General features: G+C 44.6%; 1 protein-coding gene across 1 annotated transcript in view; it reads left to right on the top strand.

Moving 5' to 3' along the window:
• Positions 1-3942: 3942 nt before the first annotated feature.
• Positions 3943-27731, top strand: part of akap6 (A kinase (PRKA) anchor protein 6) — a 115930-nt gene continuing 92141 nt past the window's right edge. Inside the window, exons 1-6 of the mRNA XM_034678381.1 lie at positions 3943-3996; positions 4059-4113; positions 4995-5119; positions 10209-10331; positions 25058-25154; positions 26050-26252. Coding sequence (XP_034534272.1) covers positions 3943-3996; positions 4059-4113; positions 4995-5119; positions 10209-10331; positions 25058-25154; positions 26050-26252 — 657 coding nt within the window. The remainder of the gene's footprint in view (positions 3997-4058; positions 4114-4994; positions 5120-10208; positions 10332-25057; positions 25155-26049; positions 26253-27731) is intronic.

The following is a 27731-nucleotide window of genomic DNA, read 5'->3' as shown; positions in this document are numbered from 1 at the left end:
TTCAGCGTATCAGTCTTATCTGGTGTTAGCGGGGTCAGGAGCCCCCCAGACAGAATCAGAGCGCGGTAATAGGATTATCTGTGAGGATGGGTCAGGATACGCCACGATCAATCTGCAAATTAAAGGCCCGGCTGTGTGAGGGGACGTCCTTGGACCGGGGGATCAGTGACCCGGAAGGTTGGAGTCAGATCCCCTCATCAAACTCTGTCCTTCATATGGAATCAGACGCTCCGCATTAATATTCAGAGTTAACGATGATTTGACTGATGAAATGTCAGAGCTGTCCCTGCTCGCTCTCTTTCTGTCTGTGTTGTGGAAATGTTTTGATCCGTGTTGAAGGAAGAAGTTCTTCTTTTCTTATTCTTCTTAAGGAACTTTACCCCTGAACTACGTGTGTTTGGACCGGTGGACCCAGGGTCTAAATTTAGTTCAGGGGTAGATAATCTCCCCCCTAAAAAGCCCCTGCTAGGTGGGTAGTACTTTTCAAAGGTCCCAGGACTTCCGGGGGGCGGGGCCTGCAATGCTGAAGGTGTCTGATTGGTAGATTAACCTCAGTGTTTTTATTCCTCCCTCCGTCCACAATAACATCACACACATCTGTGATTCTCTTGATTTCTCTTTCTTTCATTAGTGTTTATTTGTTCTATCTTTTTTGTATGTGTGTGTACTTTTCAAAAGAAGAAGCTGTGATTCTCTTGATTTAGCAGCTTGTAACAGTAGTCTTCTCTCAGCCCACCGTGAATGCGTCTCTCCTCCCGGTGTTCCGGTTTTAAAAGTGACCCTGTAAACTGGAGACCTTCAGCTGAACGTGTCAGTGTTTGTGGAGTTTACACAGCTGTTGAAACACAGAGGGAGTTCCTGGGAATGCAAACTAGTTTAGTTTTTATTAATATTTCAAAATATCCTCATCAGATATTTAATGATGGTCTAAAGACGTTTATGAGGGATGCATCCGGCTGAGAGTCTCCAGTTAACAGGGTCGCCGTTTAAACCAAAACACCGGCGGATCTCTGCGATCACGGCTTTTTGAGTTCAAAAGGATTTTAAAGTCGTGTTGAAACGTCTTTGCTACTCGCGCTTATCTCCTCTCACGTGTTGATTCAGTGAATCCATCTGTGATGAAATATAGCACCATCTAAAACAGACCAGCTGAGTCTCTTCATGCTAACTGGCTAACTGTTGTGTTGCTCAGAATGATACCTGCCTGTCCGTCTGCTTCTATGGGGTCATCTGTGATGAATGGCATTCCTCTTTGTGTTACTGCCCTCTACTGGTCTGGTGGTGTAGTGCATTTACTTTGTTTCCGCCATACGTCACTGGCCTGATTTACACAATCTACCCGGGACTTCAGCCCGCGGTCGAAACGCAGACAACAATGAGGGACCAGGAACCTTTTAGTTCAGGGGAAAGTAGTTCTGGGGGCAAAAAGACCCCAGGACTCTTGGCCAAAATGCACCTTTAGACAACATTAGATAGACCTTTACCTTAACGTGGTTTTTGGACCGCTTTAAAGAATCTTAAACATAATAAGCAGAGTTGAGAAACAGCTCTGGGTACCGACCACTGGCACTGAATTGGTTCCCTCTGTAAACGCAGAGTCTCTGATTAGTTGGAAGCTGGGAGAAATTGCAGCGTCCTCGTAGCATGCCTCAAACGTCTCAGACACAATAAGTTTCTACAATCCCCGACACGTTCAGGGCCCTGACTCATTCAGACCCCCTCCGGCTCTCAGTTTCTGCTCTGTGCTCATGTGGTCAGTCTTAAAGTACCTGTTTATGTCCGCTGTAAAACAAGAAATATTGAGTTTGGAGTTTGAATAAGTGGATGCATGGTTAAGACGTTCGGAAGACACTTCTGTGACTGCAATTTTTACAAATATGAATCCTAGAGATGAACACACATTCCCTGAAAATGAATAAATCCCCCTGAAAAACAAAACTAAGCCCACAGCTCCGACATGTCACACATGACACCTCGTATTAACCACACACACACACACACGCACACACACTCCTCATTCCTCTCTGCTCCTGGGTAATTAGCTGATTAGCTGCTTAATTAGCAGCATGTAATCATGGCGATGGATGAGCTGCCTAATTGAGGAAGTGAAGAGAGGAGAAGGAGAGTCTCAGTGTGTTGGATGACATTCTGTGTCTCTCTGCAGAGACTCTCTCTGCTGAATCACACCGAATAAAACAGAAGAGACAAATCATCAGTCCGGGGAGAGGAAGCCCTGAAAGGATCACAGCTGGACCAAAGGAGGACTAAATCCAGGAGCAAAGCAGTCTGGACTCAGATGTGTTTGTGGTTGGAGAAGTATAGATTTGATTCAGTTGAATAAAAACTCTGTGAAGAGGAGATGGATCACATATCTCAGCTTCACGGAGAGGAGATCACTTCATATGTCGTCGTTAGAGAAGCTCAGGGAAGGTGTAGACGGCCATTTTCATCCCCGACATCCTGGCTCCACTTTTAATCTGAATTTTCGAGCAGGACTAATGGGGAGTGAATCAAAGTGTAGCCTTGAACGTAGTCGCTGTGATATCAAACATTACTGTGTGGAGTTAAAATTGGACGTCACCATCTTGGTGTCCTGGAGCCAGAAGTGACCATATTTGAAGAAGAGGGTGGAGCTTGAGAGGTGAGAGGTCAGGCTAGCCCCACATTAGACGACTTTATAAGACTGTTAACCACATTATTTAACGTTTCTGGTAACAATTACAAAGTGGCGATTCCAAACGAGATCTCACGGACACTCAACGTGATCAAACGTGACTTCAGAAGACGAACAAACATGAGGGGATGATCTACGGCGTCAGCTGGCTGTCTAGTCCTTTAAAGGCTCTGGTGTTACCATAAATCCACAAGCTTGTCTTCTCTTTGAATATTCCACTCGGCACAGTTGTGTTTATGTTGACTGCCATGTTTGTGAGCTGTAAAAATATGCTAATATCCAGTTTGTGACGCTTCCAAGTCGGTTCGTGACGCTAGTTTTGGCGGGTATTGTTGGAGACACGAACCTGGAATCATAAATATCAAACATGTTAAATATTCATGACCCCAGGAAGGCTTTGACTCGGTCAGGAGCAGTAACAACGTCGTATTGACACCACTAAGTTAAGGACGAATAATTAGTCCTGACAAGCCTCGAATCAGGCCACGCCCCTAATCATTGGGGGACCCTAAATCCGTCTTATTGTCGGCACACTGTGTTCCTTAAAATATGTGAGCGACGCACCTACAAATGTTTTCTACACCAGGCTTTAACTTGTTTTATTCTCTCGTCAAACTGGACTTCTTATCGTGGGGGTTAATGGGGATTCTTGGTTTTGAAGCCAGCCTCTTGTGGACACTCAAGGGACTGCAGTTTTTGCACTTCCACATTGGATTCCTGTCTGTTTCCGTCACACGTTTCGTTCCGTCTCAGGTTCAGACTCCTCCGTCTCTCATCAACATGTGAGTGTTGAAGTCTTTGATGGATGTGAGACGTGATTTGGCGTTAAGGAGGCGGGTCCGGTCCGGGTCCAGTCCGGCTCTGCAGCGTTAAACAGTCTGAAGTTTTAAAGCTCAGTATTGTGTTAAATTATAAGTTGTGATATTATCGTGTTGAATTGGTATAATGTTGTTTTTCCTGACCTCTGCTTGTGCCCTCTCCTCCTCCCGCTCTATTAGACCTCCACTTGTTCTTTGTGTTTCCTCAGTTCTTCACGCCGCCTTTGCTGTCGGACATGAATATTTAATCCCAGACTTTTTCCTCCCTACTTTGTGATTGTCTAGACGCTGTTGTCTTGACCTTGACCTCCTCATCATTTGTTATGTTGTTCACATAATTTGCGTCCACGTCACGTAAACCCGTGGCTTGCTCCATGAAAGTTTATGAGAGCGGCGGCGCAGGAAAACGTACACGCACAGGAGCAGAAGTTCCTAATTGCTCTGTATGGGATGCGGCGCCCTGAAGAACCAAAAACTAAAGAGAGGCAGACGGAGAAGCAGTCCGTGAGTTAGATAAGTGTCCTACACGTCATGTGATCACATCGTATGTGCTGTCTGCTCCTCAGTGTGAGCTGTCTGTGTGTTCGGCGGCTCTGCGGCACGCCGGCCTATCTGCGAGCAGTGGGAGACAGACACACAACAAACTCAGATCAACACTCGTCTGATTGGCCCGGCAGGGGGGGGCAGGGACGCCCACAGACAGCAGAGAAGATAGGAAAATAAGAGAGGATGGAGGAAGAGGAGGAGGAGGAGGGATGTTATGTCTCTGTAGATAAACAGGTTCAGGCAGACCCGGAGCGAGATACAGAAAGTAGTTAGAGGAAGTCTTCAGTGAGGTCCTCTTTTAGATCGTGTAGAGTGGTCGAGTGTTCAGCTCAGGCTCCAGGTTTCCTTTTATAAATTAATTGAATGTGTTCTAATCAAACTTTCCTCCCCTCCAGTTCTTTCCCTTTAACATGTGTAGTGTGACGCGTTCACGGAGGCAAAGCAATAACTCGGCCTGCTGTGGAAATTAGCCGCCGCTCCTCAAACCCCTCCAAAGAAGGAAATCCATCATTTAAAATTTAGTTCTGGTTGAGTTTACCTTCACCTGGTGAGGAAATGTTTCTGAACTGGTGTCCAAAACATTCTTAGGATGGACTTCCACTCCAACAAAATATGCTAGCTTGAAGCAATTCATGAGCTCACAGCTAACAGCTAGTGTGATATCTCTATTCTTCAAGTGAAATCTGAAGTTTTTCTCCCACTCAGGTGTAAACAGAATTTTTCTGGAGCTTAATAATCTCAGGATATTGGCACATCCAAGGTAATCGTTGTTATAACATTTAAAGAGATCCAACTGTAAGTCATTATGAGAAAGCACTTGGAAACAATCGGGAAAACGTCCTTTCAACAGGCAGAAAACTTGAGCAGGACCAGACTCATTGGGGGACGGACATCTGCCACGACAGGACCGGCTAAAACAGGTTTATATGGCTGTTCCATCTCCCCATCTCCTGAAGTCCGCAACCTGGGTGTCATTCTTGACTCCACCCTCTCCTTCCAGTCACGCATCAAATCAGTCACAAAGTCTGCCTTCTACCACCTGAAGAACATCTCCTGTCTGCGTCCATCTCGCTCCGATACAGTTACCCAGACCCTCATCCATGCATTCATTACTTCCCGGCTGGATTACAATGGAGTCCTGTTTGGGGTACCCAGCAATGCCCCGGACCGGCTCCAATGTGTGCAGAACTCAGCTGCCAGGGTTCTCACACACACCAAGCCCTGGCAGCACGTCACCCCCACTCTCATTCACCTCCACTGGCTCCCTGTAAAGTACCGCATCACCTATAAGCTCCTCCTCCTCACCTACAAATCCCTGCACGCCCTCGCCCCCCCAATACCTGGCTGATCCACCAACACACTCCATCCCGGAACCTAAGGTCTTCGGACCTGGGACTCCTCTCCATCCCCCGGACTAAGATGTGGACCTTCAGGGACAGAGCTTTCAGTGTGGGAACCTCTACTCTGTGGAAATCTCTCCCTCCTGACATCAGAGGGCCCCAACCCTGGACACTTTAAAAGAAGCAGTCAAAACGCACCTTTTCCTCAAGGCCACATACCCCCCCAGACCCCCTACCTGACCCTGTGAAGCCACCTTGGGTTTCTTGAAAGGCGCTATATAAATATCAGTTATTATTATTATTATTATTATTATTATTATTATTGAGGTTTTAAACTTAAGACAGGGACCAAAGGCTCGATAGAAAATGAGTATTGAGGCTACAAATCACGTGGGAGGACGGTGACGGGTGATAGAGTCGCCCCTAGTGGCTACATTTGAGAAACAGAGGCTGCATCAACTTGTTAAAGCTCCACCTTAAAGTAAGTGTAGATTTTTAACCTTGGGTAATTATATACAAACCTTCGCCACCTCTGCTGCTCTCACCTCCTGCCGTTCTTTCCTTCTCCGGCGTTTCCCTCGTGCTCCAGGCCCGTAAACATCGGCCCCGCTGCCTGTAACGTATTAATCATCGAAGCCGAACATCGTCTGCCGGGACTCTGAGTCCGAATCTATCAGCGTCGTCCTTCAGAAAGCCCCGTCAGCTGAGCGGTAATTATCCAGCGGTGAAGAGCCGAACCACAGGAGGAAGAGATGAAGCAGATATCAGAGCGCTTATCCAGGCGGCGGACGATCGGATCAGGCGTTTCGGCTCCCAGCAGGCCTTTCTGCCCCTCGGGAGCCTCACTGGTTTAGAGACATCAAAGCAGCTGTAAGCAGCCCAGTGCATGCTGGTCGATATCCAAAACCAACGCCGCTCCCTCCGCTCCTGTTCACGCCTACATCCTCCTCATCTCCCTCCTTTTTTTCCCTCTCTTTTCCCTCTTCTCTACATTTCCTCTCCTCCTCACCTTCACTCCTTCATCTTTTTTTGCTGTCATCTCACTTTTAATATCCTCTTTCATCCTCTGTTTCCTTTCCTTCAATCTTCCCTTAACCTTCTTTTCTTTCCTCCTTCCCTGTCTTCCATCTTCCTCCTGTTGTACAAACTTTAATTCTACCCTTCACCAGTCCTGTTACCTCTTCTCTTTCCTTCCTCATCTTTCCTTTCCTGCCCTCTTATGGCCTTTCCTCACCTCTCTTCTTCCTCTCCTCCTCTCTTCTCATCAATACTTTTGATTTCCTTCCCTCCTCCATAACCAGCAGCGGAGAGATGGACAGAATCATATCGATGTATTTTGGGTTCATGGTTGTAATTAACATACTGCGGCTCAATCGGTCAGATTTTTATCACACACACACACACACACACACACACACACACACACACCTCTCTATATGGAGACGAAAAGATGTCAGATTTACCTCCTTCAATCTGACATTAGTTTGTAGTTTCAGGTTTTGGAGTCACTCTTGTTACTCAGATGAGATCTTGTTGGGACCGGTCTGCTCTTAATTCTAAAGGGATCTACCGTTCTCTCTCCGTCTTCATATTTTGTACATTTTTAAAAATGTTTAAAAGTAAAGTGATAAATCGTTATAAAGACAACCTCACAAAGTCTAATTGGTAACGCCTGATCCTGTTTGCATTTCCACAGCAGACCGTGTCCTACATGGTGGGCGGTGTGTAAGCCGGATGGCGATAGCCGCGTCAGCTAGGTAATAGCGTGACGTCATGGCAACGCGACACAGTGTACCGCGCTAATAAAACCAACAAAGAAGAAAAACATGAGGACAGTCCGCACCTCTTGACGCCATGTTCCAAACAAAGAAAGTGATCTTCCTGAAGTCCACTGGAGATTTAAACATGGCGGGGTTATGTGTTGTTCTTTATTACCGCTGTCACACAGGAAGTGACGATTCTTTCCACCAATCAACAGACTGCAGTGTTTCTAGCTCCACCTCCTGGGGTCGGATCGGTATGTCTCGCACCCCAACAGAAGGGGACCAAAGAGTGGGACAGTACGGCTCGGTGATTTGGGGACCTGTCACGGTTTTAGTCAATGGACACGAACGCCACAAAATGTGTGCCGTACCGAGACGAACCGGACTGAACTGCTTGGTGGAAACGGGGCTGAACCCTGGACTCCTCTGTGGTTTCCCATCCAACGCCCTAAACTACCATCATCGACCTCCAACAGAGACTGTTTTTTATCCTGCTCCCTGCATTGTTAAATTAGCAACTAGATGGAAAGGGAGCTGAATCCAGTCCTCTAGATATGTCTTGGTTCTGTACATTCCCTGGAGTAGTGCCCATTTATCTGCTTCTGTTGAGTCTCAGTTTCATTGTAAACAGTAAGTTACACAGAGCCTTTACGCTGGCTTACGAACCCATAAAAGAAACCACGTTTTTGGGATTTACTTGAAATTAAGGGGTCTTAAGTTTCACACTTAACTTTAGACCTACTTTCAGTTTCACAGAAGTCTCTGATGTTTCCTTTTCGGCCGAGACTGCCAACACAAGTCCATTTTCCTGGTCTTTCTTCTCTGTGAACAATCTTAGAACCGATCAACTATTGTCTGATCAAGCTATATCCCCTGGGAACAATGTTTAACTTTTAAGCATTTTGGTATAGCCAGCTGTCAGGGATAAATAACTTCCTGTCGGGACTTCCTGTCCCATGAGCTGCTTTATTTACGGTCCAATAAGCAACCTGGAGAAAGAGAAGGGAAACTCCACTTCTCTTTGCCTGCAAAATAAATTCTGTAACTTCTTTGTCTGTTACATCCCCGGGGTAGAATTTCTCTATCTCTTTCTAGTGAGTCTCAGTTTCACTGTTAATTTTAAGGTTGTGCTCTGCCTGCTTCTGCTTTTCTATTCATCAGTGCATACACTAAAGCCTGAAAACACATGGTTAGAGAACAAATGGAAAGGTGTCACAATAGAGTAAAAGTGAACAAATTGAAGGTCTTTGAAGGTCACTGTGTTCACTACTGATGGAGATATTTCATAGTTTTTCGATTCGGTTGTTGCAGCATCTTTAAATTTGCAGTTATCACCTGATCTTGAGAGGAGAGTATCAAACATTTCCCTCTCTGAACACGCTGCAGGACGCCCAACACAACATCCCCTGCTCCAGTTAAACACCCTAATCTCTCTCCTCTGTCTCTGAATCGACACTTAAAAGCCGTCTCTCCTCCTCACCCGATCTTCACATCAAGCTGTTAACTCCCTCATTTCACGTCCGCCGCTCTGTCAAGAGTGTTAACTCTTCCTCTTTCTTCCTCTTCACCTCCATCTCTTCCTCATGACTGGAGGTTTAAACTCGTCCTTTGAGCTCGCCTGCCTCGCTCCGCTTCAGGAGGAATCGATACGGGATCTGAAACTCTTTCATGAGGTTTCCTGATTTCACTCGGATTCTTCCACCGAGAGGGAAACAGACGCTCCTGTTTCTTTAACACGTTCATGATTTAAAGTCTCTGTCAGGCAGATTATGATATTTCAGGTAGAGCTCTGTCTCTGTTTGAGTCTCGCTCTCAGCCAGTAGATGGCAGTATAGATCCACCGAGCAACGACATGTCACCTTCTCTCTCTCTTCATTTCAGTTTGATTTTTTAACTGTTTCTCCTTTTCTTCCTTTTCGTGTTCAATTCTGTTCTTTGGCTTTTTCTGGACTTTTTTTCTGGCTCTTAAATTTCCTCTTTTTTTTTGCTTTTCGTTCTTCATCTCTTACTTTTGTCTTCTTCTTCATATTTTTCTTACACTCCTCCTTTTTCTTTTTCTTGAGGTCTTCTTCTTTTAAAAAGTTAAATCTTAAATTCTCTAATATAACAGCAATATCTTTTTTAAGCTTTTAATGTCGGGCGATAATGTTGATTTTCTTGTCTTATTTGTTAATCCGGGGAGGGATAGAGGGAGATGAAGAGAGAGAGAGCGATAGAGGGAGATGAAGAGAGAGAGAGCGATAGAGGGAGATGAAGAGAGAGAGAGAGATGATAGTGGGGAGACGGATAGTAGTAGTTGTAGCAGCTGGAGTCTGGCACGTCCACAGCAGCAGAGATCCAGAGGAACCTACGAGACAAGGGAGCTCAGGGACTCCAGAAAGGTCTATGGTTAGTAACTTTAATGGGACAGGGAGTGATTTCATGAGTGTAGTTCAAACAGTGTTTATTTATCTGAGTAATAATCCTTAAATCTCTCTTTCTTCTTCTGCATCCTCTTTATTTATCTTTCTTTCTGCTTTAAATTCACATTTTTAACACCTTCCTTTACTTCCTGTTCCCCTCCTTTCTCTATTTTGTTTTCCTCTTTTTATTCCCCTCTTCTCTCTTATTTACTCTGCCATCTTCTTCTTTTCCTCTTCTTCTCTTCTGTCTCATCTCTCTGTATTTATCCTAACCCGTGTTTACCCGTTACACCCTGCGGACCTCTTTTTCTTTTCTTTCTCCTCCGTCCTTGAATTAATAAATCTGAAACACCGTCCAGCCGTTCCCCTCTTCATCCTCCTCTCCTCCTTCCAATCTGTTGCTCTTTGACTCTTCCTCTCCCTGTTACCTGTTGGATCTCTCTCTCCCTCTCTCACCTTGTTTTCCCTTCCTGTCCGAACATTTAAATTTCACCTGCGTCTTTATTCCCGTCTTTCCGTCCTCTCCATTTTTTATGTCTCCTGATGTTTTGATGCGACTCCAGCCGGCTCTGGACGGCGATGTTTATTCATACGAGAATTATTATTTCTAAATCATCTCTCTCTCCCTCTCTCTTCCTCTCTCTCTCTCTCTGTTCGTCTCTCAGTGCTTCGTGCAGCAGTTGGACGGGTTCATCTCGTGGCTGCAGGAGGCGCTGGACAGCACCGAAAACTGGACGCAGCCCAGACAGGAGCTGGACAGCCTGAGGGTGTACCTGGACACACACCTGGTGAGAGCAAACACACTTTTTTCTTCCCTTTATACCGACACCCCGCGTCATACCCCTTGTTTCACACCTCAACTCTAATCCTTACACCAACATTAAAACCAGAATAATATCCTTTTTTTTTTTTTTTTTTTAACTTGGGCCTTTTTTTGGTGGAAACACCTTCTCACTCAATGGTTTTTATTTATCTTAAAGGGGACATATCACACTTTTTTCATCAACATATATTGGTCTAAGAGGTCCCCAAAACATGTCTTTAAAGTTTATGCTCAAAAAAACACTTTGAAATCAGATTTTGGCATGCCTGAAAAGTCCTCTTCTTCATTCCTCATCAGAACACTCTGTTTTCCCTCTGACCACGCCCCCTCCGGAAGTGGGTGTGGCCTCGGCTGTCCAGTACGTTGATCTAATGTTTACATGTTGGCTGAATATACACGGCTGCTCAGAGACCCGCGTTACTTCAACCCTCTGAATCTGATCCTGACGGAGAGGCGCCTGTAGCAGGACCTTTCTGAACCATTGGTCACAGATTTAGTGTTTCTTGTTGTTTTATTTATCAGTATGTAGACGTGTGTCTTGGTACACAGCTACGAACATGTAGCTATGTGGCTATGCTAACTAGCGCTAGCACTTATCCATGATAAATAAAAATCATCCACTAGATCTTCAAATCTGCAGACGTGGGGAGTCAAAGCGACCTTTGTGTTTATTAAGACAGCCTACAACTAGCATGCCTCCCTCCTAAGCTCCTTGTTAGCACACATTTGTGCAGGTACTGAAAAACGGAGGAGGGATTCAGTATTATTTTATACAGTCTATGGGCTGAACAAGCTCCGAGCTCTGACTCCGTGACAGACCGGATATTGTTGTTACGTAACAAAAACACGGAAGTCTGAAACGACTCGTTTCACACACATTTACAGAAAGGTGTAGAAATCAAAACAGGGGCAGAATGGATTTTTTTCATTCTCTGGGGGTTTGTAGACATGCCAGGGACACATATTTCAGGTAGAGAACCATTAAAAAGTCAATTTTGCATGATATGTCACCTTTAATAATTTTCAACATTGTAGATTAATACTGAAGACATCAAAACTATGAATAATCTGGTTTCACCATAATCTCGATTACAACAGGAGTCAAACAGGGCTCTCCATTGTGTACTAACCCTACCTCTGAACAACACAACTGATGGTCTCAAAAACATTAAGAAGGCAAGTCTTCTTCATGAAGACCACTTCATGAAGAAGACTGAGAGAATACCAAGAGTGTGCAAAGCTGTCATGAAGGAAAAAGGGGGCTACTTTACAGAATCTAAAATACAAAACATATTCTGCTTTGTTTAACACTTTTTTTTAAATTAAATAATTCCATATATTTTCTTTCATAGTTTTGATATATTTGGTATTAATCTTCAGTGTTTCAAATAATTAAAATAAATACAAACCCCTGAAGGAGAAGGTGTCTCCAAACTTTTGACTGTGTATATGCCTGAGGCAGGGAGAGCAGCAGCAAAGACACTCAGGGTACAGGACAGAGCGAGCATCAGTGACGTACATATGATACTGGTAAAATCAGACACAGCAGGAAGGAAGAGGAGGGTTGTGCTGTCAGCTGATGTTCTGCCTGCCTGAACTTACACTATGCTAAGTTTCTTGAAGAAGTATGGTGGCCTAAATGTGAGCAACAAACCAGCCTGTGCTACTTAAAGTAAAGATTTGACTCTTCCTCATAAAGCTCTCTCTCTCTGTAGGGGTTCGTCTGTAATGTTGTCAGACTCTCAGAATAACAACCTGAGCTTGTCGGGGACAAAAACAAGAACTCTCCAAATCAGAAACATTTTGTACCTTTTGTCATTTCATCCTAAAGATACGTAAAAATAACTCCAGGTTATAAAATACAGTCGTTGACTTCGTGATGATGTCAGAGGGCGGACAGGAAGTCACTGCGCCTCGTTTCATATTTTTCTTTCATCCTGATCTCTGTCTTTGTTTCAATTTGTAGTCGATTGTCTTCCTCCTCCCTCCCTCCCTCCCTCCCTCCCTCTCTCTCTTTTTAAGCGGTTTATATCTGACCATCTGCCCCTCTTCTCTTTATTATCCATCTATCTTCTTCTTTATTTCCTTCATCCACCAAATCAGAAACATTCATACAAAGAATCATCCTGCATTCTTTAACTTACTCTGTGTGAGGAAACGGAGCACCTATAGATGTTATATGAGTGTGTATGAACACACACACACACACACACACACACACACACACACACACACACACACACACACACACACACACATGCTCGCTCGCTCAGAGATAAGACACACTTTGACAATTACTCACACTCTTTATGGCAAACATATGGGCCTCACACATGCAAACACACACAATAACACACTCATAAAGAGCAGCTCTCATCAAAACTGCATTCAAGAGTAAAGGAAATGAGACATGAACACACACACACACACACACACACACACACACACACACTGACAGACTAAGACAAACAAACAGGTTGTATTTGCATATAAGTGTACAAATGCAAACATACGTACATGCACGGCAGAAGAGCTACGATTGAGTGGCAGTAACACACACTCATAGTCTTACACGCACACACACACATTGACTTACACACAAACACACACACACAGCCCTAGGTGCTATTTGCATACATTTGCATGTTCCTAGACAGATTTCCAAATCAGCATCTCCATATCCGTCCCTGCAGAACGGCATCATGCACACACTCACACACAAGCTCACACACACACACACCTAAACTGAGCTGTGTTATCTAGATATTTATTTCTGCTGTGTGTGCTCTGTGTGTGTGTGTGTGTGTGTGTGTGTGTGTGTGTGTGTGTGTGTGTGTGTGTGTGTGTTTGTGTGCGTTTGTTTTCGTGGTTTGTTTACACGTGTCGACTTTGTTGTGGGTGCCAGCAGTGCTAGCGTTAGCGGCGGTTAGCTTCAATTAGAATTGCCGGCTCTTAATTGGCGCGTCTCGTTAAATAAAGCAAAAAGAGGATGAAAAAGCATCGCTAATAAGACTTTGAACTGCTACACTGTTGATAGCGTGTTAGCTTAACCGACTCCGTGTTTGTGTGTGTGTGTGTGTGTCTGTGCAGATAGTCACACTTGCACTTTGTAGTTATTAGTGTGTGTGTTTGGGTGTGTGGTTAGGAGTGTGTGTTTCGTGGATTGCCGCAGAGAGACGGTTCTCTTCTTCTTCTTTCATTTCATCTTCTTCTTCTTTGTCTTCTTCTGACTTCTCTTACTTTCCCTCTCACAAAATGTCTTTAAATGTTCCTCTTTTGCTCTGTTGAAGATATTTGGGGCTGCTCATGAAGTTATAAACACTCCAAATGTTTCCTGAGATATGAAGTGTGACAAAGACTTTGCTAATGTGGCCTCATTATGCTTATTTCAAGTTTTTTAATTTAGACTTACAGCTCTGAAAAACTCTGAAAACCTTCAGTTCAGCCGCTGTGTGACACGAGAGATTTCAGGTACTGTCTCTTTAAGGCCCCCTTCCCTAAGCCCACTCTCTTCTGATTGGCCGGTTCTTCGGAATCCTATTGGAATAGAACTCATTGTTACATGAGTGGACGAAGAGTTCCATGACTTTGTGATGTCATAAGATTTTAGAGTGCAGCCTGCAGCGCTGTGATTGGCTGTAATGGTTACAATACGATTTGTGAGCGCAGATCAAAGTCTGCTCTTAAAGGGACGGTTGTCTTGTTTGTCAGGGTTGTCAGTATTACCCACAGGTGATCTCGGTCAGTTGGATTGGGTATAAGTTCTCTGACCAGTTGGAACTGGTCAGAGAACTTATACCCAATCCAGGCGATCAACCACTTCAGATTGGGCCAATTCCAGCCCATAATTTACGGCAGAACACAGGGGTTTCTGGTCTACTGTTGCCCTTACAGCTTTTCGGTTTGTGTTATTCTATGGCTTCATTTTCAACAAGGTTCAGCCGATGTTTGTTCTAAAAGTGAAAGGAGTTTAAGATATCTTTTAAAATGTTACGACAATAATAAGGGAGACGTAGACCAGAAACTGTGACGGTAGTTAAACCGGTAGAATTTGCTAGGACCCAAAAGCAAGCAGAAGCTGAGGAAGCAGTTGAAGTGATTTTTTTTCTTTTAACGGTGAGGTGAAGGATGATTGATTGGGAATCCAAGGTGAGGGTGCAATCCAGGAGAGGAAGGAGTGAAGCGTGAGGCTCGGGGTGAAGGCAGGTGAGTGTCCTGAGGGAGAGCGTGGCAGCGTGGCAGAGATAGGGTGGAGGTGCAGGAGGCTCCAGGAGGCACTGGAGGAAATGGGAAGACAGCAGCAGTTAGTTTAAAACAAACACGAAATATCTAGACACTAGCGATACTCAATGTACTGGCGAGACGGCCGAGGTACCACTGTAGAAAGGGGAATACTCTGGCACCCGACTCCTCTCTCCTCAGAGCTTAAGTGCAGTGTCTTAATTAGCTTGATGGGGAACAGGTGTGAAGGTGCAGGAGCAATCAGAGCAGGAGAGAGAGCCCTGCCCAACACTCTGTGGGGAAGACTCCACACAGGCAAGAGGTTAGTAAGAGGTAGACCAACGACTCCAATGTTCTACCAGGTAAAATGTCTTTTTTTGAAATGGGGTTTTGACCAGAAACAGGTGTTACATTATTCTCCTGATGTCCATCAGACTTCATCAAGAGAAACTGTTACCTAACTTTTACAAAAGACAGGAGTTGCTGGTCTAACGTTGCCCCGACTCTCTTCTTTGTTATAATAATATACTTCTTAAAGTAGGCAGAGGTAGACAAGCAAACCCCATGTTCTGGGGGCTAAATGTCTTTAACCCCTGATGTCATAGGCGTGAAATTGTTCTCTTACTATCTATCAAACTTATTGACAAAAACAGACGACAGGAATTACTGATCTACAGTCCTGGGATTGTTTATGTGTTTGTGTTGCATGTTGAAACAACAGAGCTCTAAGTCACAGAGAAAGAAGACGGTCATTCACACATCAGATCTTAGTTTCAGATGAATCTGTTGCTGGTTTGGTCGTTGATTTGATCGGATGTGTTCGCTGTAAAGACGTTTAGGAACATCTGTGTAACAGAGAGGAAACCACGTCTCTCTTTCAGCTCATTTTTAATCTTTCTGTCCCTTTATCTCTTTGTTTTTGGTTTACCATTTCTCCCTCGGTCACACACACACTCACTCTTTCTCTATATTGCTTTCTCTCTCTCACACACACACACATGCACACACACACACACACACACACACACACACACACACACACACACAGCTCCAGGGCAGCAGTGGGTGGAGAGGAGCTGCTCTCCCAATTGAATATTTGGTCCAGCTGGCGTGTGTGTGTAAGTGTGTGTGTGTATCTGTAAGCATGTGTGTGTGTGTTTGTGTTTGTGTGTGTGTATATTTAAGAGTGTGTGTGTGTGTTTGTGTCTGTGTCTATATGTGTGTTTTAGGGCACGTGGAGCGAATAAGCGCAGGTCTTTCCGGAACCCCGGGGAGATCAGTGAGGCGAGAGGACGCTAACACACACACACACACACACACACACACACACACACACACACACACACACACACACACACACAGGCTGCTCTTTGTAAGGCGCTGAGAGATGGCGGCCAATGAAAGGCCTATTGATTGGGTCTGATGGGCGATCCAGGCCTTTGAATCCCATTACCAGCATCAACACACTATTGGTGGCAACAAGAGGGGAGAGAGAGGGGGAGAGAGGGGGAGACAGAGAGGTGAGAGAGGGAGAGAGAGGTCTGAAACTGCCTTCACACTAAACTATCTTAATCTGAAAATGCAGATTTTATGTGAAAACCTCCTCGCCGGCACGACAGGTTGTTTTTGGAGAAGACCTCCACGCCGTCGAGTTTCCTCTCTTCCTGTTCAGAGCCGACGTGTTCCAGCTGTTTTACCGACACTAAAGCGTCTTTAAGAACAAACTGCCGACAGTTTACACACAATATCAGGAAACTCAGGTCTTTCCATTTCTGAGAGTTGCCTTTTAAACGTGTACCCGACGCCAACGAAGGGTCTGTTTCAAGCATCTGCTTTCATGCTGCCTCAGGATGGTAAGGTTTAGGCACAGAGACCAAAAGGAGGTTCAGGTTTAGGCACAAAGCCCAAAAGGAGGTTCAGGTTTAGGCACAAGACCAAAAGGAGGTTCAGGTTTAGGCACAAGACCAAAAGGAGGTTCAGGTTTAGGCACAAAGACCAAAAGGAGCGGGTCAAAACAAAAACTACATTATCTTAATATTTGGTAAACGTGTCTCCTGTCAAACAGATCAGTCTGACACAGCCGCCTGTTGACATTAGTTTAATTAGCATTTAAAGAGACTAAACAAGAGGAAAGGTTTATATGTTAACGAACAAACCGGGTAATGTTTTTACTGACTGTGAATCTAAAAGTTCAGTTTTATGTGTTTCATATAATTTAGAATTTTATATTTTATTCACTGTTGGAAAAAATCTAAACAAATTAGATCCTGCATTTTTGTTAAAATCATGCAAATAAAAAATGTCTAGCTTTTTTAACTTACACAGAAATATGTAGATTTTGGATTGGCTTATTAGTTCTTGCGTGTGCCTCAGGACAGCGGGGGGTCTCCATTGTCTCTAACTGTAATTTTGGGGGTCACGGACTACAAAGTTTGGCAACCCCTGATGAATAGCAGTACAGCAGGCTAATCTTAAGACCATAGAAATAATGGACGTAGTATCTGTGACGTCACCCATCTGTTTCTCAGCCTCAAGCGGATCCTCCATGACCTGCAGGTTTTAGCACTTCTGCATTGGCCTCATATTTTTAGACCGGAGGTTGCCGCTTGGTTAAGATTAAAAAATGAATAAAATGTTAAGTCAAAAGTTAGCTTGCCATAGAGGTGCTAACAACTATTGAATATGAAGGGCTTTTTTTTTAATAAGGTGTAAAATAAAAAAATTCTATTTTTAAAAACATCTTTAAATCAAACTTAGTGTCAACAAGACTTTTCCGCTTCCCAACTGGACTCTTGTTTCCAATAACCACTTGCTCCCGATACGTTATCTCTTACTCATCTAACTTCTAATTCTCAGCAGCTAAAGAAGTGCGCTAAGGACGGCCTGATCACACACATCATAGCGAATCCATCCACTGGACAGTTTCGTCTCTGCCTGTTGACACTGTGGCAAAAACGTTTCTGTTAGCATCATTTACAAGAGGCTAAACGACATGGACAGGATTTTGTTTTGACTCCACTTTGAATTGAAATGTTCAATTTAACGTGAACTCGCCCCGCAGGTAGGCTGATCAGAATCCATGCTAGCATGGTAGCATTATGGGCTGTTCATTCTGAGGGACTCTAAACATAATCACTCTTTGATCACTTTCTGAATGTATAGTGAGCGGATGGTTATCCAGATTATGATCCTCAGGGTGAGCAGGTCCTGACTTTTTTTTTAATGTTGTCGTTTTTCTAGTGTTTCAAATTTAGATCTTTTGTTGTGAATATCTGAACTTTAAATCTGTTTGTTCCTCTGTGAAGCGCTTCAGGCTGAATGTGCGTACGAAAGGAGACACACGTTATGTTGAGTTGAGAGTTTAGATCAGGATAAAAGAAGACGGAGGAAGATGAGAGAAAACACGGAAGAGGTGGAGAAAGGAAGGAAGGTTGGAAAACAAGGATGGTGGTTAAATAAAGAGAGAATAGGGAAGAGAAAGATAAGAACAGAGGAGGAGAGTTGACAGGAAATGAGGAGATACAGTGGAGAAGGTGGAGCCAGGTGAAAGAGTAAAAGAAGAAGGGAATGGTCTTTTATTGCTTGATGTAAAAAACTGTATGTAGAAAATAAATAGTTAGAGAGCAGAAGAGAGCGAGAGAGGGGGCATGGTAATACACACACACACACACACACACACACACACACACCTCAGGGAATACAACCGTATCACGACAGTTTCTCTGGGCTCTGTCTGAATGGAGACAATTTGATCATCATTATTACAAAGACTCTTTGATCAGATCATGTCTCATCAACCTCAGCCTGTGTGTGTGTGTGTGTGTGTGTGTGTGTGTGTGTGTGTGTGTGTGTGTGTGTGTCTGTGTGTGTGTGTGCGTGCATATGCGCAGCTCAACACACGATCTCAATGTCAAACCTCAATGTCATCTCGATATCTGCGCCGCACACCTCTTAGCGCCCTGGCTAATATGCTAATGCTAGGAGCTAAATGATATTAGGTAGGCCTCTGCTGCTCGGGGCTAATATGCTAATGCTAACAGGTAATCTGATCACTCAGGCTTTGAAGCGGCTCGTCTGTCAGCCCGCTGTGTGTGTATGTTAATCAGAGCGGGGAGTTTAAGCGTTTACAGCTGCAGAGGAATCCACCAAATCCACCTGCTCCTGTCACCGTTTAACAATCAGAGGTTTCAACCGTGATCACATCGAGGGAACGTACATGTGATGGTTCGTTTATTAAGGGTGGGCTACCTTTTTAAGAGCAAATAAAACACCTGATCTGTGGTTACCTCTTTAAAACAACGTATGAACATTTTACAAAGAGCTTATTTTGGGGAGAGTAACATGAGAAGACTTAAACTCCTAAAGTTGATGATTTCTGTTTATAATCAGGTTTTAAAGAGTAGAAGAAGAAGCTTTAACTCGACCCTCAGCTCTGTCAGCGTCTGAGTCGAGTCTGCTGGTTCAGTCACTTCTCCTGACGCTGCTTTAACGGATGTGAGCCGATCCGGTTGACACTGTCCTTTTACATATTACATTTCACAGATAAACAATAAACTATCACTTTGAAAAGCAAACAATCAGCTTTATCTCTCCACAACGCCCCCAAAAAACACACTCATACATCAATATTATCCAAATAAAACACCTCTGTCTGCACGCCGCAATCATCACCGCCCCGCAAACCTCGTAAATTACTTCAAATCTCACGGCTGATTGAGTAATTTTACAGACTCGGCCGCCACTCTGCCCAACATCATTTCCAGATAAGCTGTTGAAAAAAGCTCAAAGCTAATAAACATAAAGTACATTTATCAGCGCCACAGAAAACACAGCGTGACTGTCTGCGTCTCCGGGATAGGGCCGGCTGATGTTAGGAATGAATTAGGTTGTGCAGATTAGCCGGGCTATCGGAGAGCGATCGTATTTCAGAGCCTTATTCCACGAGCGATTCAGCTCCGTTTCCTCTGTTTAATATATGGAGAGCATAGAATCGATAAGAGTAGAACAGCCAGCCATCAATCACACCATGATAAGGCATGCAGAGCATGCTTTTATGCACAGCAGACAGCAGGCGGTAATAAGAGGCTGTGTGTATGTATTTATGTGTCTGAGAGAGAGAGAGGGAAACAGACAGAGTGTGTGTGTGTGTGTGTGTGTGTGTGTGTGTGTGTGTGTGTGTGTGTGTGTGTGTGTGAGACAGAGAGCAGAGACAGGAGGAGAGTGTGTATGAGTGATTTGATTCATGTTCTATTAAAGTTGTGGACTTCAAAAATACCTTAAAAACAGGACATGGTGGGGCGCTGGTGGCCTAGCGGTCTAAGCGGCCCACGTACAGAGACTACAGCTCGTTGCAGGGGTCGCCGGTTTGATTCCAGGCCGGTCGACCATTTCCTGCATGTCTTCTCCCACTCTCTACTGCCCACATTTCCTGTCTACAGACATGACTCTGTAGTGGAAGTCACTGCATTAAACACAGACATGACTCTGTAGTGGAAGTCACTGCATTAAACACAGACATGACTCTGTAGTGGAAGTCACTGCATTAAACACAGACATGACTCTGTAGTGGAAGTCACTGCATTAAACACAGACATGACTCTGTAGTGGAAGTCACTGCATTAAACACAGACATGACTCTGTAGTGGAAGTCACTTCATTAAAAACAGACATGACTCTGTAGTGGAAGTCACTGCATTAAACACAGACATGACTCTGTAGTGGAAGTCACTGCATTAAACACAGACATGACTCTGTAGTGGAAGTCACTGCATTAAACACAGACATGACTCTGTAGTGGAAGTCACTTCATTAAACACAGACATGACTCTGTAGTGGAAGTCACTGCATTAAACACAGACGTGACTCTGTAGTGGAAGTCACTGCATTAAACACAGACATGACTCTGTAGTGGAAGTCACTGCATTAAACACAGACGTGACTCTGTAGTGGAAGTCACTGCATTATAAACAGACATGACTCTGTAGTGGAAGTCACTGCATTAAACACAGACATGACTCTGTAGTGGAAGTCACTGCATTAAACACAGACATGACTCTGTAGTGGAAGTCACTGCATTAAACACAGACATGACTCTGTAGTGGAAGTCACTGCATTAAACACAGACATGACTCTGTAGTGGAAGTCACTGCATTAAACACAGACATGACTCTGTAGTGGAAGTCACTGCATTAAAAACAGACATGACTCTGTAGTGGAAGTCACTGCATTAAACACAGACTTGACTCTGTAGTGGAAGTCACTGCATTAAACACAGACATGACTCTGTAGTGGAAGTCACTGCATTAAACACAGATATGACTCTGTAGTGGAAGTCACTGCATTAAACACAGACTTGACTCTGTAGTGGAAGTCACTGCATTAAACACAGACATGACTCTGTATTGGAAGTCACTGCATTAAACACAGACATGACTCTGTAGTGGAAGTCACTGCATTAAACACAGACATGACTCTGTAGTGGAAGTCACCGCATTAAACACAGACATGACTCTGTAGTGGAAGTCACCGCATTAAACACAGACATGACTCTGTAGTGGAAGTCACTGCATTAAACACAGACATGACTCTGTAGTGGAAGTCACCGCATTAAACACAGACTTGACTCTGTAGTGGAAGTCACTGCATTAAACACAGACATGACTCTGTAGTGGAAGTCACTGCATTAAACACATACATGACTCTGTAGTGGAAGTCACTGCATTATAAACAGACATGACTCTGTAGTGGAAGTCACTGCATTAAACACAGACATGACTCTGTATTGGAAGTCACTGCATTAAACACAGACATGACTCTGTAGTGGAAGTCACTGCATTAAACACAGACATGACTCTGTAGTGGAAGTCACCGCATTAAACACAGACATGACTCTGTAGTGGAAGTCACCGCATTAAACACAGACATGACTCTGTAGTGGAAGTCACCGCATTAAACACAGACATGACTCTGTAGTGGAAGTCACTGCATTAAACACAGACATGACTCTGTAGTGGAAGTCACCGCATTAAACACAGACATGACTCTGTAGTGGAAGTCACTGCATTAAACACAGACATGACTCTGTAGTGGAAGTCACCGCATGAGCTCAAACCTGTTAAAAATGAACAACGTAAAGAGGAACCAAATATAAAAAAGCAACTACGGAGAACTTTCTTTTTTTTTTTTTAAAGTTATGTTTTTGGCCTTTTTGCCTTTATTAGATAGTACAGCTAAAGAGAGACAGGAAATGTGGGGAGTAGAGAGTGGGGGAAGACATGCAGGAAATGGTCGACTGGCCGGGAATCGAACCGGCGACCCCTGCGACGAGGACTGTAGCCTCTGTACATGGGGTGCTTAGACCGCTAGGCCACCAGCAACCCCGAGAACTTTCAAATAAAGATCTAAATTCTGCCCCCAAAACTTTGTCCCTCCCCGCTGACTGAATCAGAGTGTGTGTGTGTGTGTGTGTGTGTGTGTGTGTGTGTGTGTGTGTGTGTGTGTGTGTGTGTGTGTGTGTGTGTGTGTGTGTGTGTGTGTGTGTGTGTGTGTAAGTGTAAGTGTACGTGTTTGAGGTACCTATCCGTCTCCTGTGTGTGTATCCAGCTCCATAAATATTGGTGGTGTGGAGGTCTGACCTTGTCATGTGTTGACTGATGCCGTCGCCTGTCCATCCCTCACTGCTGCGGTGGACTGTCTGTCTCCGTCCACAGAAGCTGAAGCTGAAGCTGGCTGTGGGGGAGGGGAGGGAGGGAGGGAGGGAGGGACGACTCTTAAACAACAGAATATCAATAATTGAAGAGTCAGAGGAAATTAGCGAGGAGTATAGTTTTAATATTTTAAATCGCAGACAGGACAACTTGCTGTTGTCTTCTTCATACTGAGAGTGTCCTCATGTATCGGAAACTCTAAAGACTTTACTAAAGCATTACCATCTGAAAACAGACGAGCTAGCATCATGTAACACAGCAAAATAAGTGTCACCCAGTGCACCATGGGTAATGCATTTTAGATTCTATTATGAATCACCATTACCCCTTTTCAACCGAGGCAGTTTCAGGGCCGGTTCGGAGCTGGCAATCATTTCAGAACCGTTTTTTCGTGTTTCAACTGCGAGGGAAAACGAGGGGCAGGGGGCGAGGGGCAGGGGACGAGGGGCGGGGATGGGGGGCGAGGGGCAGGGGGCGAGGGGCAGGGGGCGAGGGACAGGGGACGAGGGGCAGGGGGCGAGGGGCAGGGGGTGGGGATGGGGGGCGAGGGGCAGGGGGCGGGGATGGGGGCGAGGGACAGGGGGCGAGGGGCAGGGGGCGAGGGGCAGGGGGCGAGGGGCAGGGGGAGAGGGGCAGGGGGCGGGAGACAAGCTGCCATTGTCCTCCATCGTTGTTGTTGTGAGGGAAAGTTCACGCTAGCTCTGCTGGGAAAAGCGGTCACCTAAATCTTGAGCGGTGGAAAATCAAACGTTTCCCATGTTGGTTGGTGAGTTCTGAGCTCTGTACCAGCCCGGAAAAACAACCCGGTTCACATTGGTCTAAAAGAGGTCTCAGAGAAACTGTGACAGGGAGAGGACAGTAAAGGGTTCTGGCTGCTCGTAAGAAGTCCCAGTTCACCAAGTGGTTAAAAGTAGAAGTGTCGGAGGGTAACAGCCCACTTCAAGGACCAAGGTGACCACAGTGTGTCCGATTATCGAAGGTCTAACGTCCAACGTCTTCTGAAGACATTTCTAAAAGAGCGTCTCCTTTTAAACGTTTGTTAAACTGAATCTCTCAAGACGATAACGTCGTGAAATTCAATTTAAGAGATCGTAAACTGACGTCTCCTTCGCTCCACGGCTCGGGGTCAGATTTGGCGACTTGTGTTCACGTCTTCTTAGAAACGTTCTAGAATCCTCTTTGATTCCATCGATCCTTTGATCTCTACGAAGATCAGCTGATTAGAATACAGCGCTGACACACACACACACACATACACACACACACACACACACACGCACGCACGCAGAGTACTCTCTGGAACCTGCTGTAAATGTGTGTGTGTGTGTTTGTAACATTTCCCACAGCTGCACAGCAGGATGTCAGAAGTGGTTAAGTGTTGAGGACTGAGCACCTTGAGGCTTACACACACACACACAGACCACAGACACATACACACACTCTCCCTCACACACACACTCCCCCTCTCACACACACACACACACACACACACACACACACACACACACACACACACACAGAAAAGGCTGTAGTAGTGTTCATAGATCTGACTGTAGTGTTTTTCCAACACCGCCTCAGGCTGCTCTGAGCCTCCATCCGTCCATCCATCCATCTCTTTGTTTATGATCCATTCATCCATCTGTCTCTTTCCCTCCTTCTCTTCGTACAGCAGTCCTCTGTTCCTCTCCTCTGTTCCTCTCCTCTGTTCCTCTCCTCTGTTCCTCTCCTCTGTTTACATTACATAAAGTATGTTTATTTCTTTATGTTGTCCTGCGTCCTCTCTGTGGACGGCTCTCAGGCAGGAAGCTGTTTTCAGAGTCGATCAGCTTCAGTTTGGAGTTCATGTTTCTCACTTTGTTTATTCCTCTTCTTTAACATTGATGCTGCCGTACCCATCGTGTAATATTCACTAGATATCTAAGATGGTGAACTAAGAAGAGTTGGACATATAGGGGCCGTCATAACATCAGTTTTTCACCAAAACCGTATTATCGCAGGATTTATGGAGAACGTATTTTTAAAATCAAGGAGAGGCAAGACAAGGAGGTCACTTCATAAACTAATAAACTTTACTTCCTGGTCATCATGTTCACTACAGATAACATTAGTTTGTATGAAGTGTTGCTATATAAATAAAGATTGCTGTCAAACACTTAAAACACACTAACTAATGCTGTGTCTTACCTCTTATATATTACATTGCAGTCATTACCGCCTGTTTACGGCTGCAGGCTCATTTTTTCTTCTTTTTTTTAACGTTTTTAACGTTACATATATAAATAAGTATTTTTCTCTCATTATTTTCTCATTATTTGTAATATTTCATGTATTCATTTATTTTGTTGTTATATTTATATTTATATATTTCTAATTGAAGTTTAATTATTTTGTTTCATTTTTACAAATTTGTTGAAAACACAAATATTTCTGAATATTGAGCCTGTGTTATAAAGTTTGAGTTTCGCTCTTAAGATTGAATCTTGAGGGGTGCTGGTGGCCTAGCGGTCTAAGCGCCCCACTTATGAAGGCTATAGTCCTGGTCGCAGAGGTCGCCGGCTCTACTCCCAGCCGGTCAACCCTTCACTGCATGTCTTCCCCAGCTCTCTACTCCCCACATGTCCTGTCTCTCTTCGGCTGCCCTGTCAGTAAATGCCAAAAACCCAAAACATTTAACTTAAAAAAAAAAGTAAATGTCTCAAATTTATAAAAACAAACAAAAAAGAAATGTTGAGAAACTGAAGAAGATCTTCTTCGTGTGTTTCAGAGTTTCAAGCTGAACGTGGACGGTCACGGTGCTCTGAAGGAGAGCGTCATGGAGGAAGGCAGAGCTCTCCTCTCCGCCATCCCCTCCCACCAATCAGGTACCTTCTCACACACACACATACACACACACACACACACACACACACACACACACTCACACTCACACTCACACACACACACACACACTCACACACACACACTCGCAATAAGAGAATTCACACTCAGGTAGCCATAACCGGGCTCTGACTCTGTTCCATTCATTATTAATATTTGGATTAACAGAGTGACCTTCAGAGAGGAGAGCTCATATGAATGTAGCCCAAAGAGAGACGGAGAGAGATAAAGACAAAGAAGGAGAGATGGAGACGTAGAGATAGAGAGAGGCCAGCGGGCAGAGAGAGGCGAGAGGAGGGAGAGAAACATTCAATATAGTTTTAGAGAGAGAGAGAGAGAGAGAGAGAGAGAGAGAGAGAGAGAGAGAGAGAGAGAGAGAGAGAGATAGGAGTAAGAGTGAGAGAGAGAGAGTGAGTGAGAGAGAGAGAGAGAGAGAGGAGAGGCGGAGAGAGGGAGAATATCTAATAATAGATATTAAGATGACTTCTGGAGGTTTGTTTTTCTGAAGCTTCAAAAAATAAAAGCAGGTAAAACTTTAAAACCAGTTTTTAGCATAGACCGTATAAAACATGGACTTAGTCTTTTAAAGATCGTCTTCTTTGAATGGGTGTGTATGTAGCTTTGGATACTTCTGCAGCCAGCCTCTAGTTGACACTCGAGGAACTGCAGTTTTAAACACTTCCACATTGGCTTCATGTTTTAGGACCCGAGGTTGCCTCTTGGTTTTCATCCAGTCCTGGTCCTGGCTCAGTTTTTAGTCTTCTAAACGACAGCAAACAAGTTTGTGTGAAATCAGTTAGAGAATTCGATTCAAGCCATGCCTCTCTCTCTCTCTCTCTCTCTCTCTCTCTCTCTCTCTCTCTCTCTCTCTCCCTCCAGGTCTGAAGGAAATCCTCCATATGGTCTCCAGCCAATGGGATCAGCTCCAGCGGCAGATCCGGCGCCAACATGGCTGGATGCTCCGTGCCCTCCGCTGCATCCAGGCCCGCCTCCTCTATTCTAGCCAATCATACGAGGCCTTCCACCCCATGGGAGACCCGGCGGCCAATCGGCAGGCCCCGTGCCCGGCTGACGCCCTCCAGGTAGAGAACTAATGCTGGTTTTATCCGTACTTTGCTTTGAATCTTTCGGATCATCTGCCTTTTGTTTGTTTGGTTTATTTCCTTCCATTTCCTCTCCGATGATCCCTTTCTATCCCTCTCTCTCTCTTTCTATCTCACACACACACACACACACACACACACACACACACACACACACACACACACACACACACACACACGCACACTCGCTGACACTTTGTAAACTTCTTTGTGATGTTTGTATTGGGTGCCAATTAGCATCCTGATTGGTTTCTCAGTTCTAATTGGCTGCTGGTTAATTGGCTGGACTTGGTTAATTAGATGTAATCTCCCTTTCTGTCCCTCTGTTTGCAAATGTGCTGTCAGTCACATCTCATCACTGCTGTGTGTGTGTGTGTGTGTGTGTGTGTGTGTGTGTGTGTGTGTGTGTGTGTGTGTGTGTGTGTGTGTGTGTGTGTGTGACTCTCTGCTTCTCAACACACTCAGACAAAATGATGAAGTGTCTTTCTATCCAACAGTTTCAAACACTTCTTCACACTTTCTTTTTCTTTGTCCCAGTTTCATAAACATGATATCTATCGGCCAGATTCCACCAGATCCGTGTCCGGTCTGTCTCCGACCCGTCTCAGCTCCAGATCTGATCGGTTTCTATTCTAGTCAATGTGTTATCTTCCACTGGATCCGCTCTGTTGTGTTCCGGTGCTCATTTCCTTTCTTTTCCTTCCATTAGCGCTCATTTCCTTTCCTCAGCTTTGTTTTCCTTTCCTTTCCTTCCCTTAGTGCTCACTTCCTTTCCTCAGCTTTCTTTTCCTTGGAGATCCTCGAGTTCCTTTCAAACTTAAGGTTCCTAGTAAATGTTCCTTGAAAGCAACATTTATAAAATGTTTAAATACAAAGTTCTCACAGTCCTATATCGTCCTCAGCGGCCTGTTATTCCTTCAGCTTACATAAACACCTCTGAGCTAGTCTTAAATTCATGTTAGTCAGAGTACAGAGACCTGACAGAGTCCGGCCGTGCAGCGATCAGACCTGGATCGTTCAGGGATCAGGTTAGACTTGATAAATGCGTCCCTCTCTTCTCCCTCCTTCACGTATCTATCTGGTTATTTCACTTTCCTTCTTCCCGTCCTCACAGATTGACGTCTTTCTCTGCTCCTCTGTTTTCCTCAGTTTTATTCCTCTTCCTCTTCTGCTCTGTCGTTCCCCTCCTCCTCCTCCTCCTCCTCTTGCAGACCTGACTCTGGTTGTTTTCACATTGTTTAGTTGCAATTAGAGCTGCAGCAGCCTGATCACTGTGATCAGTCAACAGTGACAGCCATTAGCAGCTTCCACCTCTGTGTGTGTGTGTGTGTGCAGTGAGAGTGTATTTTTGTTAATGTGTTTCCTTCGTGTGTGTGTGTGTGTGTGTGTGTGTGTGTGTGTGTGTGTGTGTGTGTGTGTGTGTGTGTGTGTGTGTGTGTGTGTCCATTAGCTGCTTGG

Source organism: Notolabrus celidotus, unplaced genomic scaffold, assembly GCF_009762535.1.
Source record: "Notolabrus celidotus isolate fNotCel1 unplaced genomic scaffold, fNotCel1.pri scaffold_141_arrow_ctg1, whole genome shotgun sequence".
NCBI classification, from domain to species: domain Eukaryota; kingdom Metazoa; phylum Chordata; class Actinopteri; order Labriformes; family Labridae; genus Notolabrus; species Notolabrus celidotus.
The sequence above is the reverse complement of the archived record's forward strand: the minus strand, read 5'-3'. Positions and strand labels throughout refer to the sequence as shown.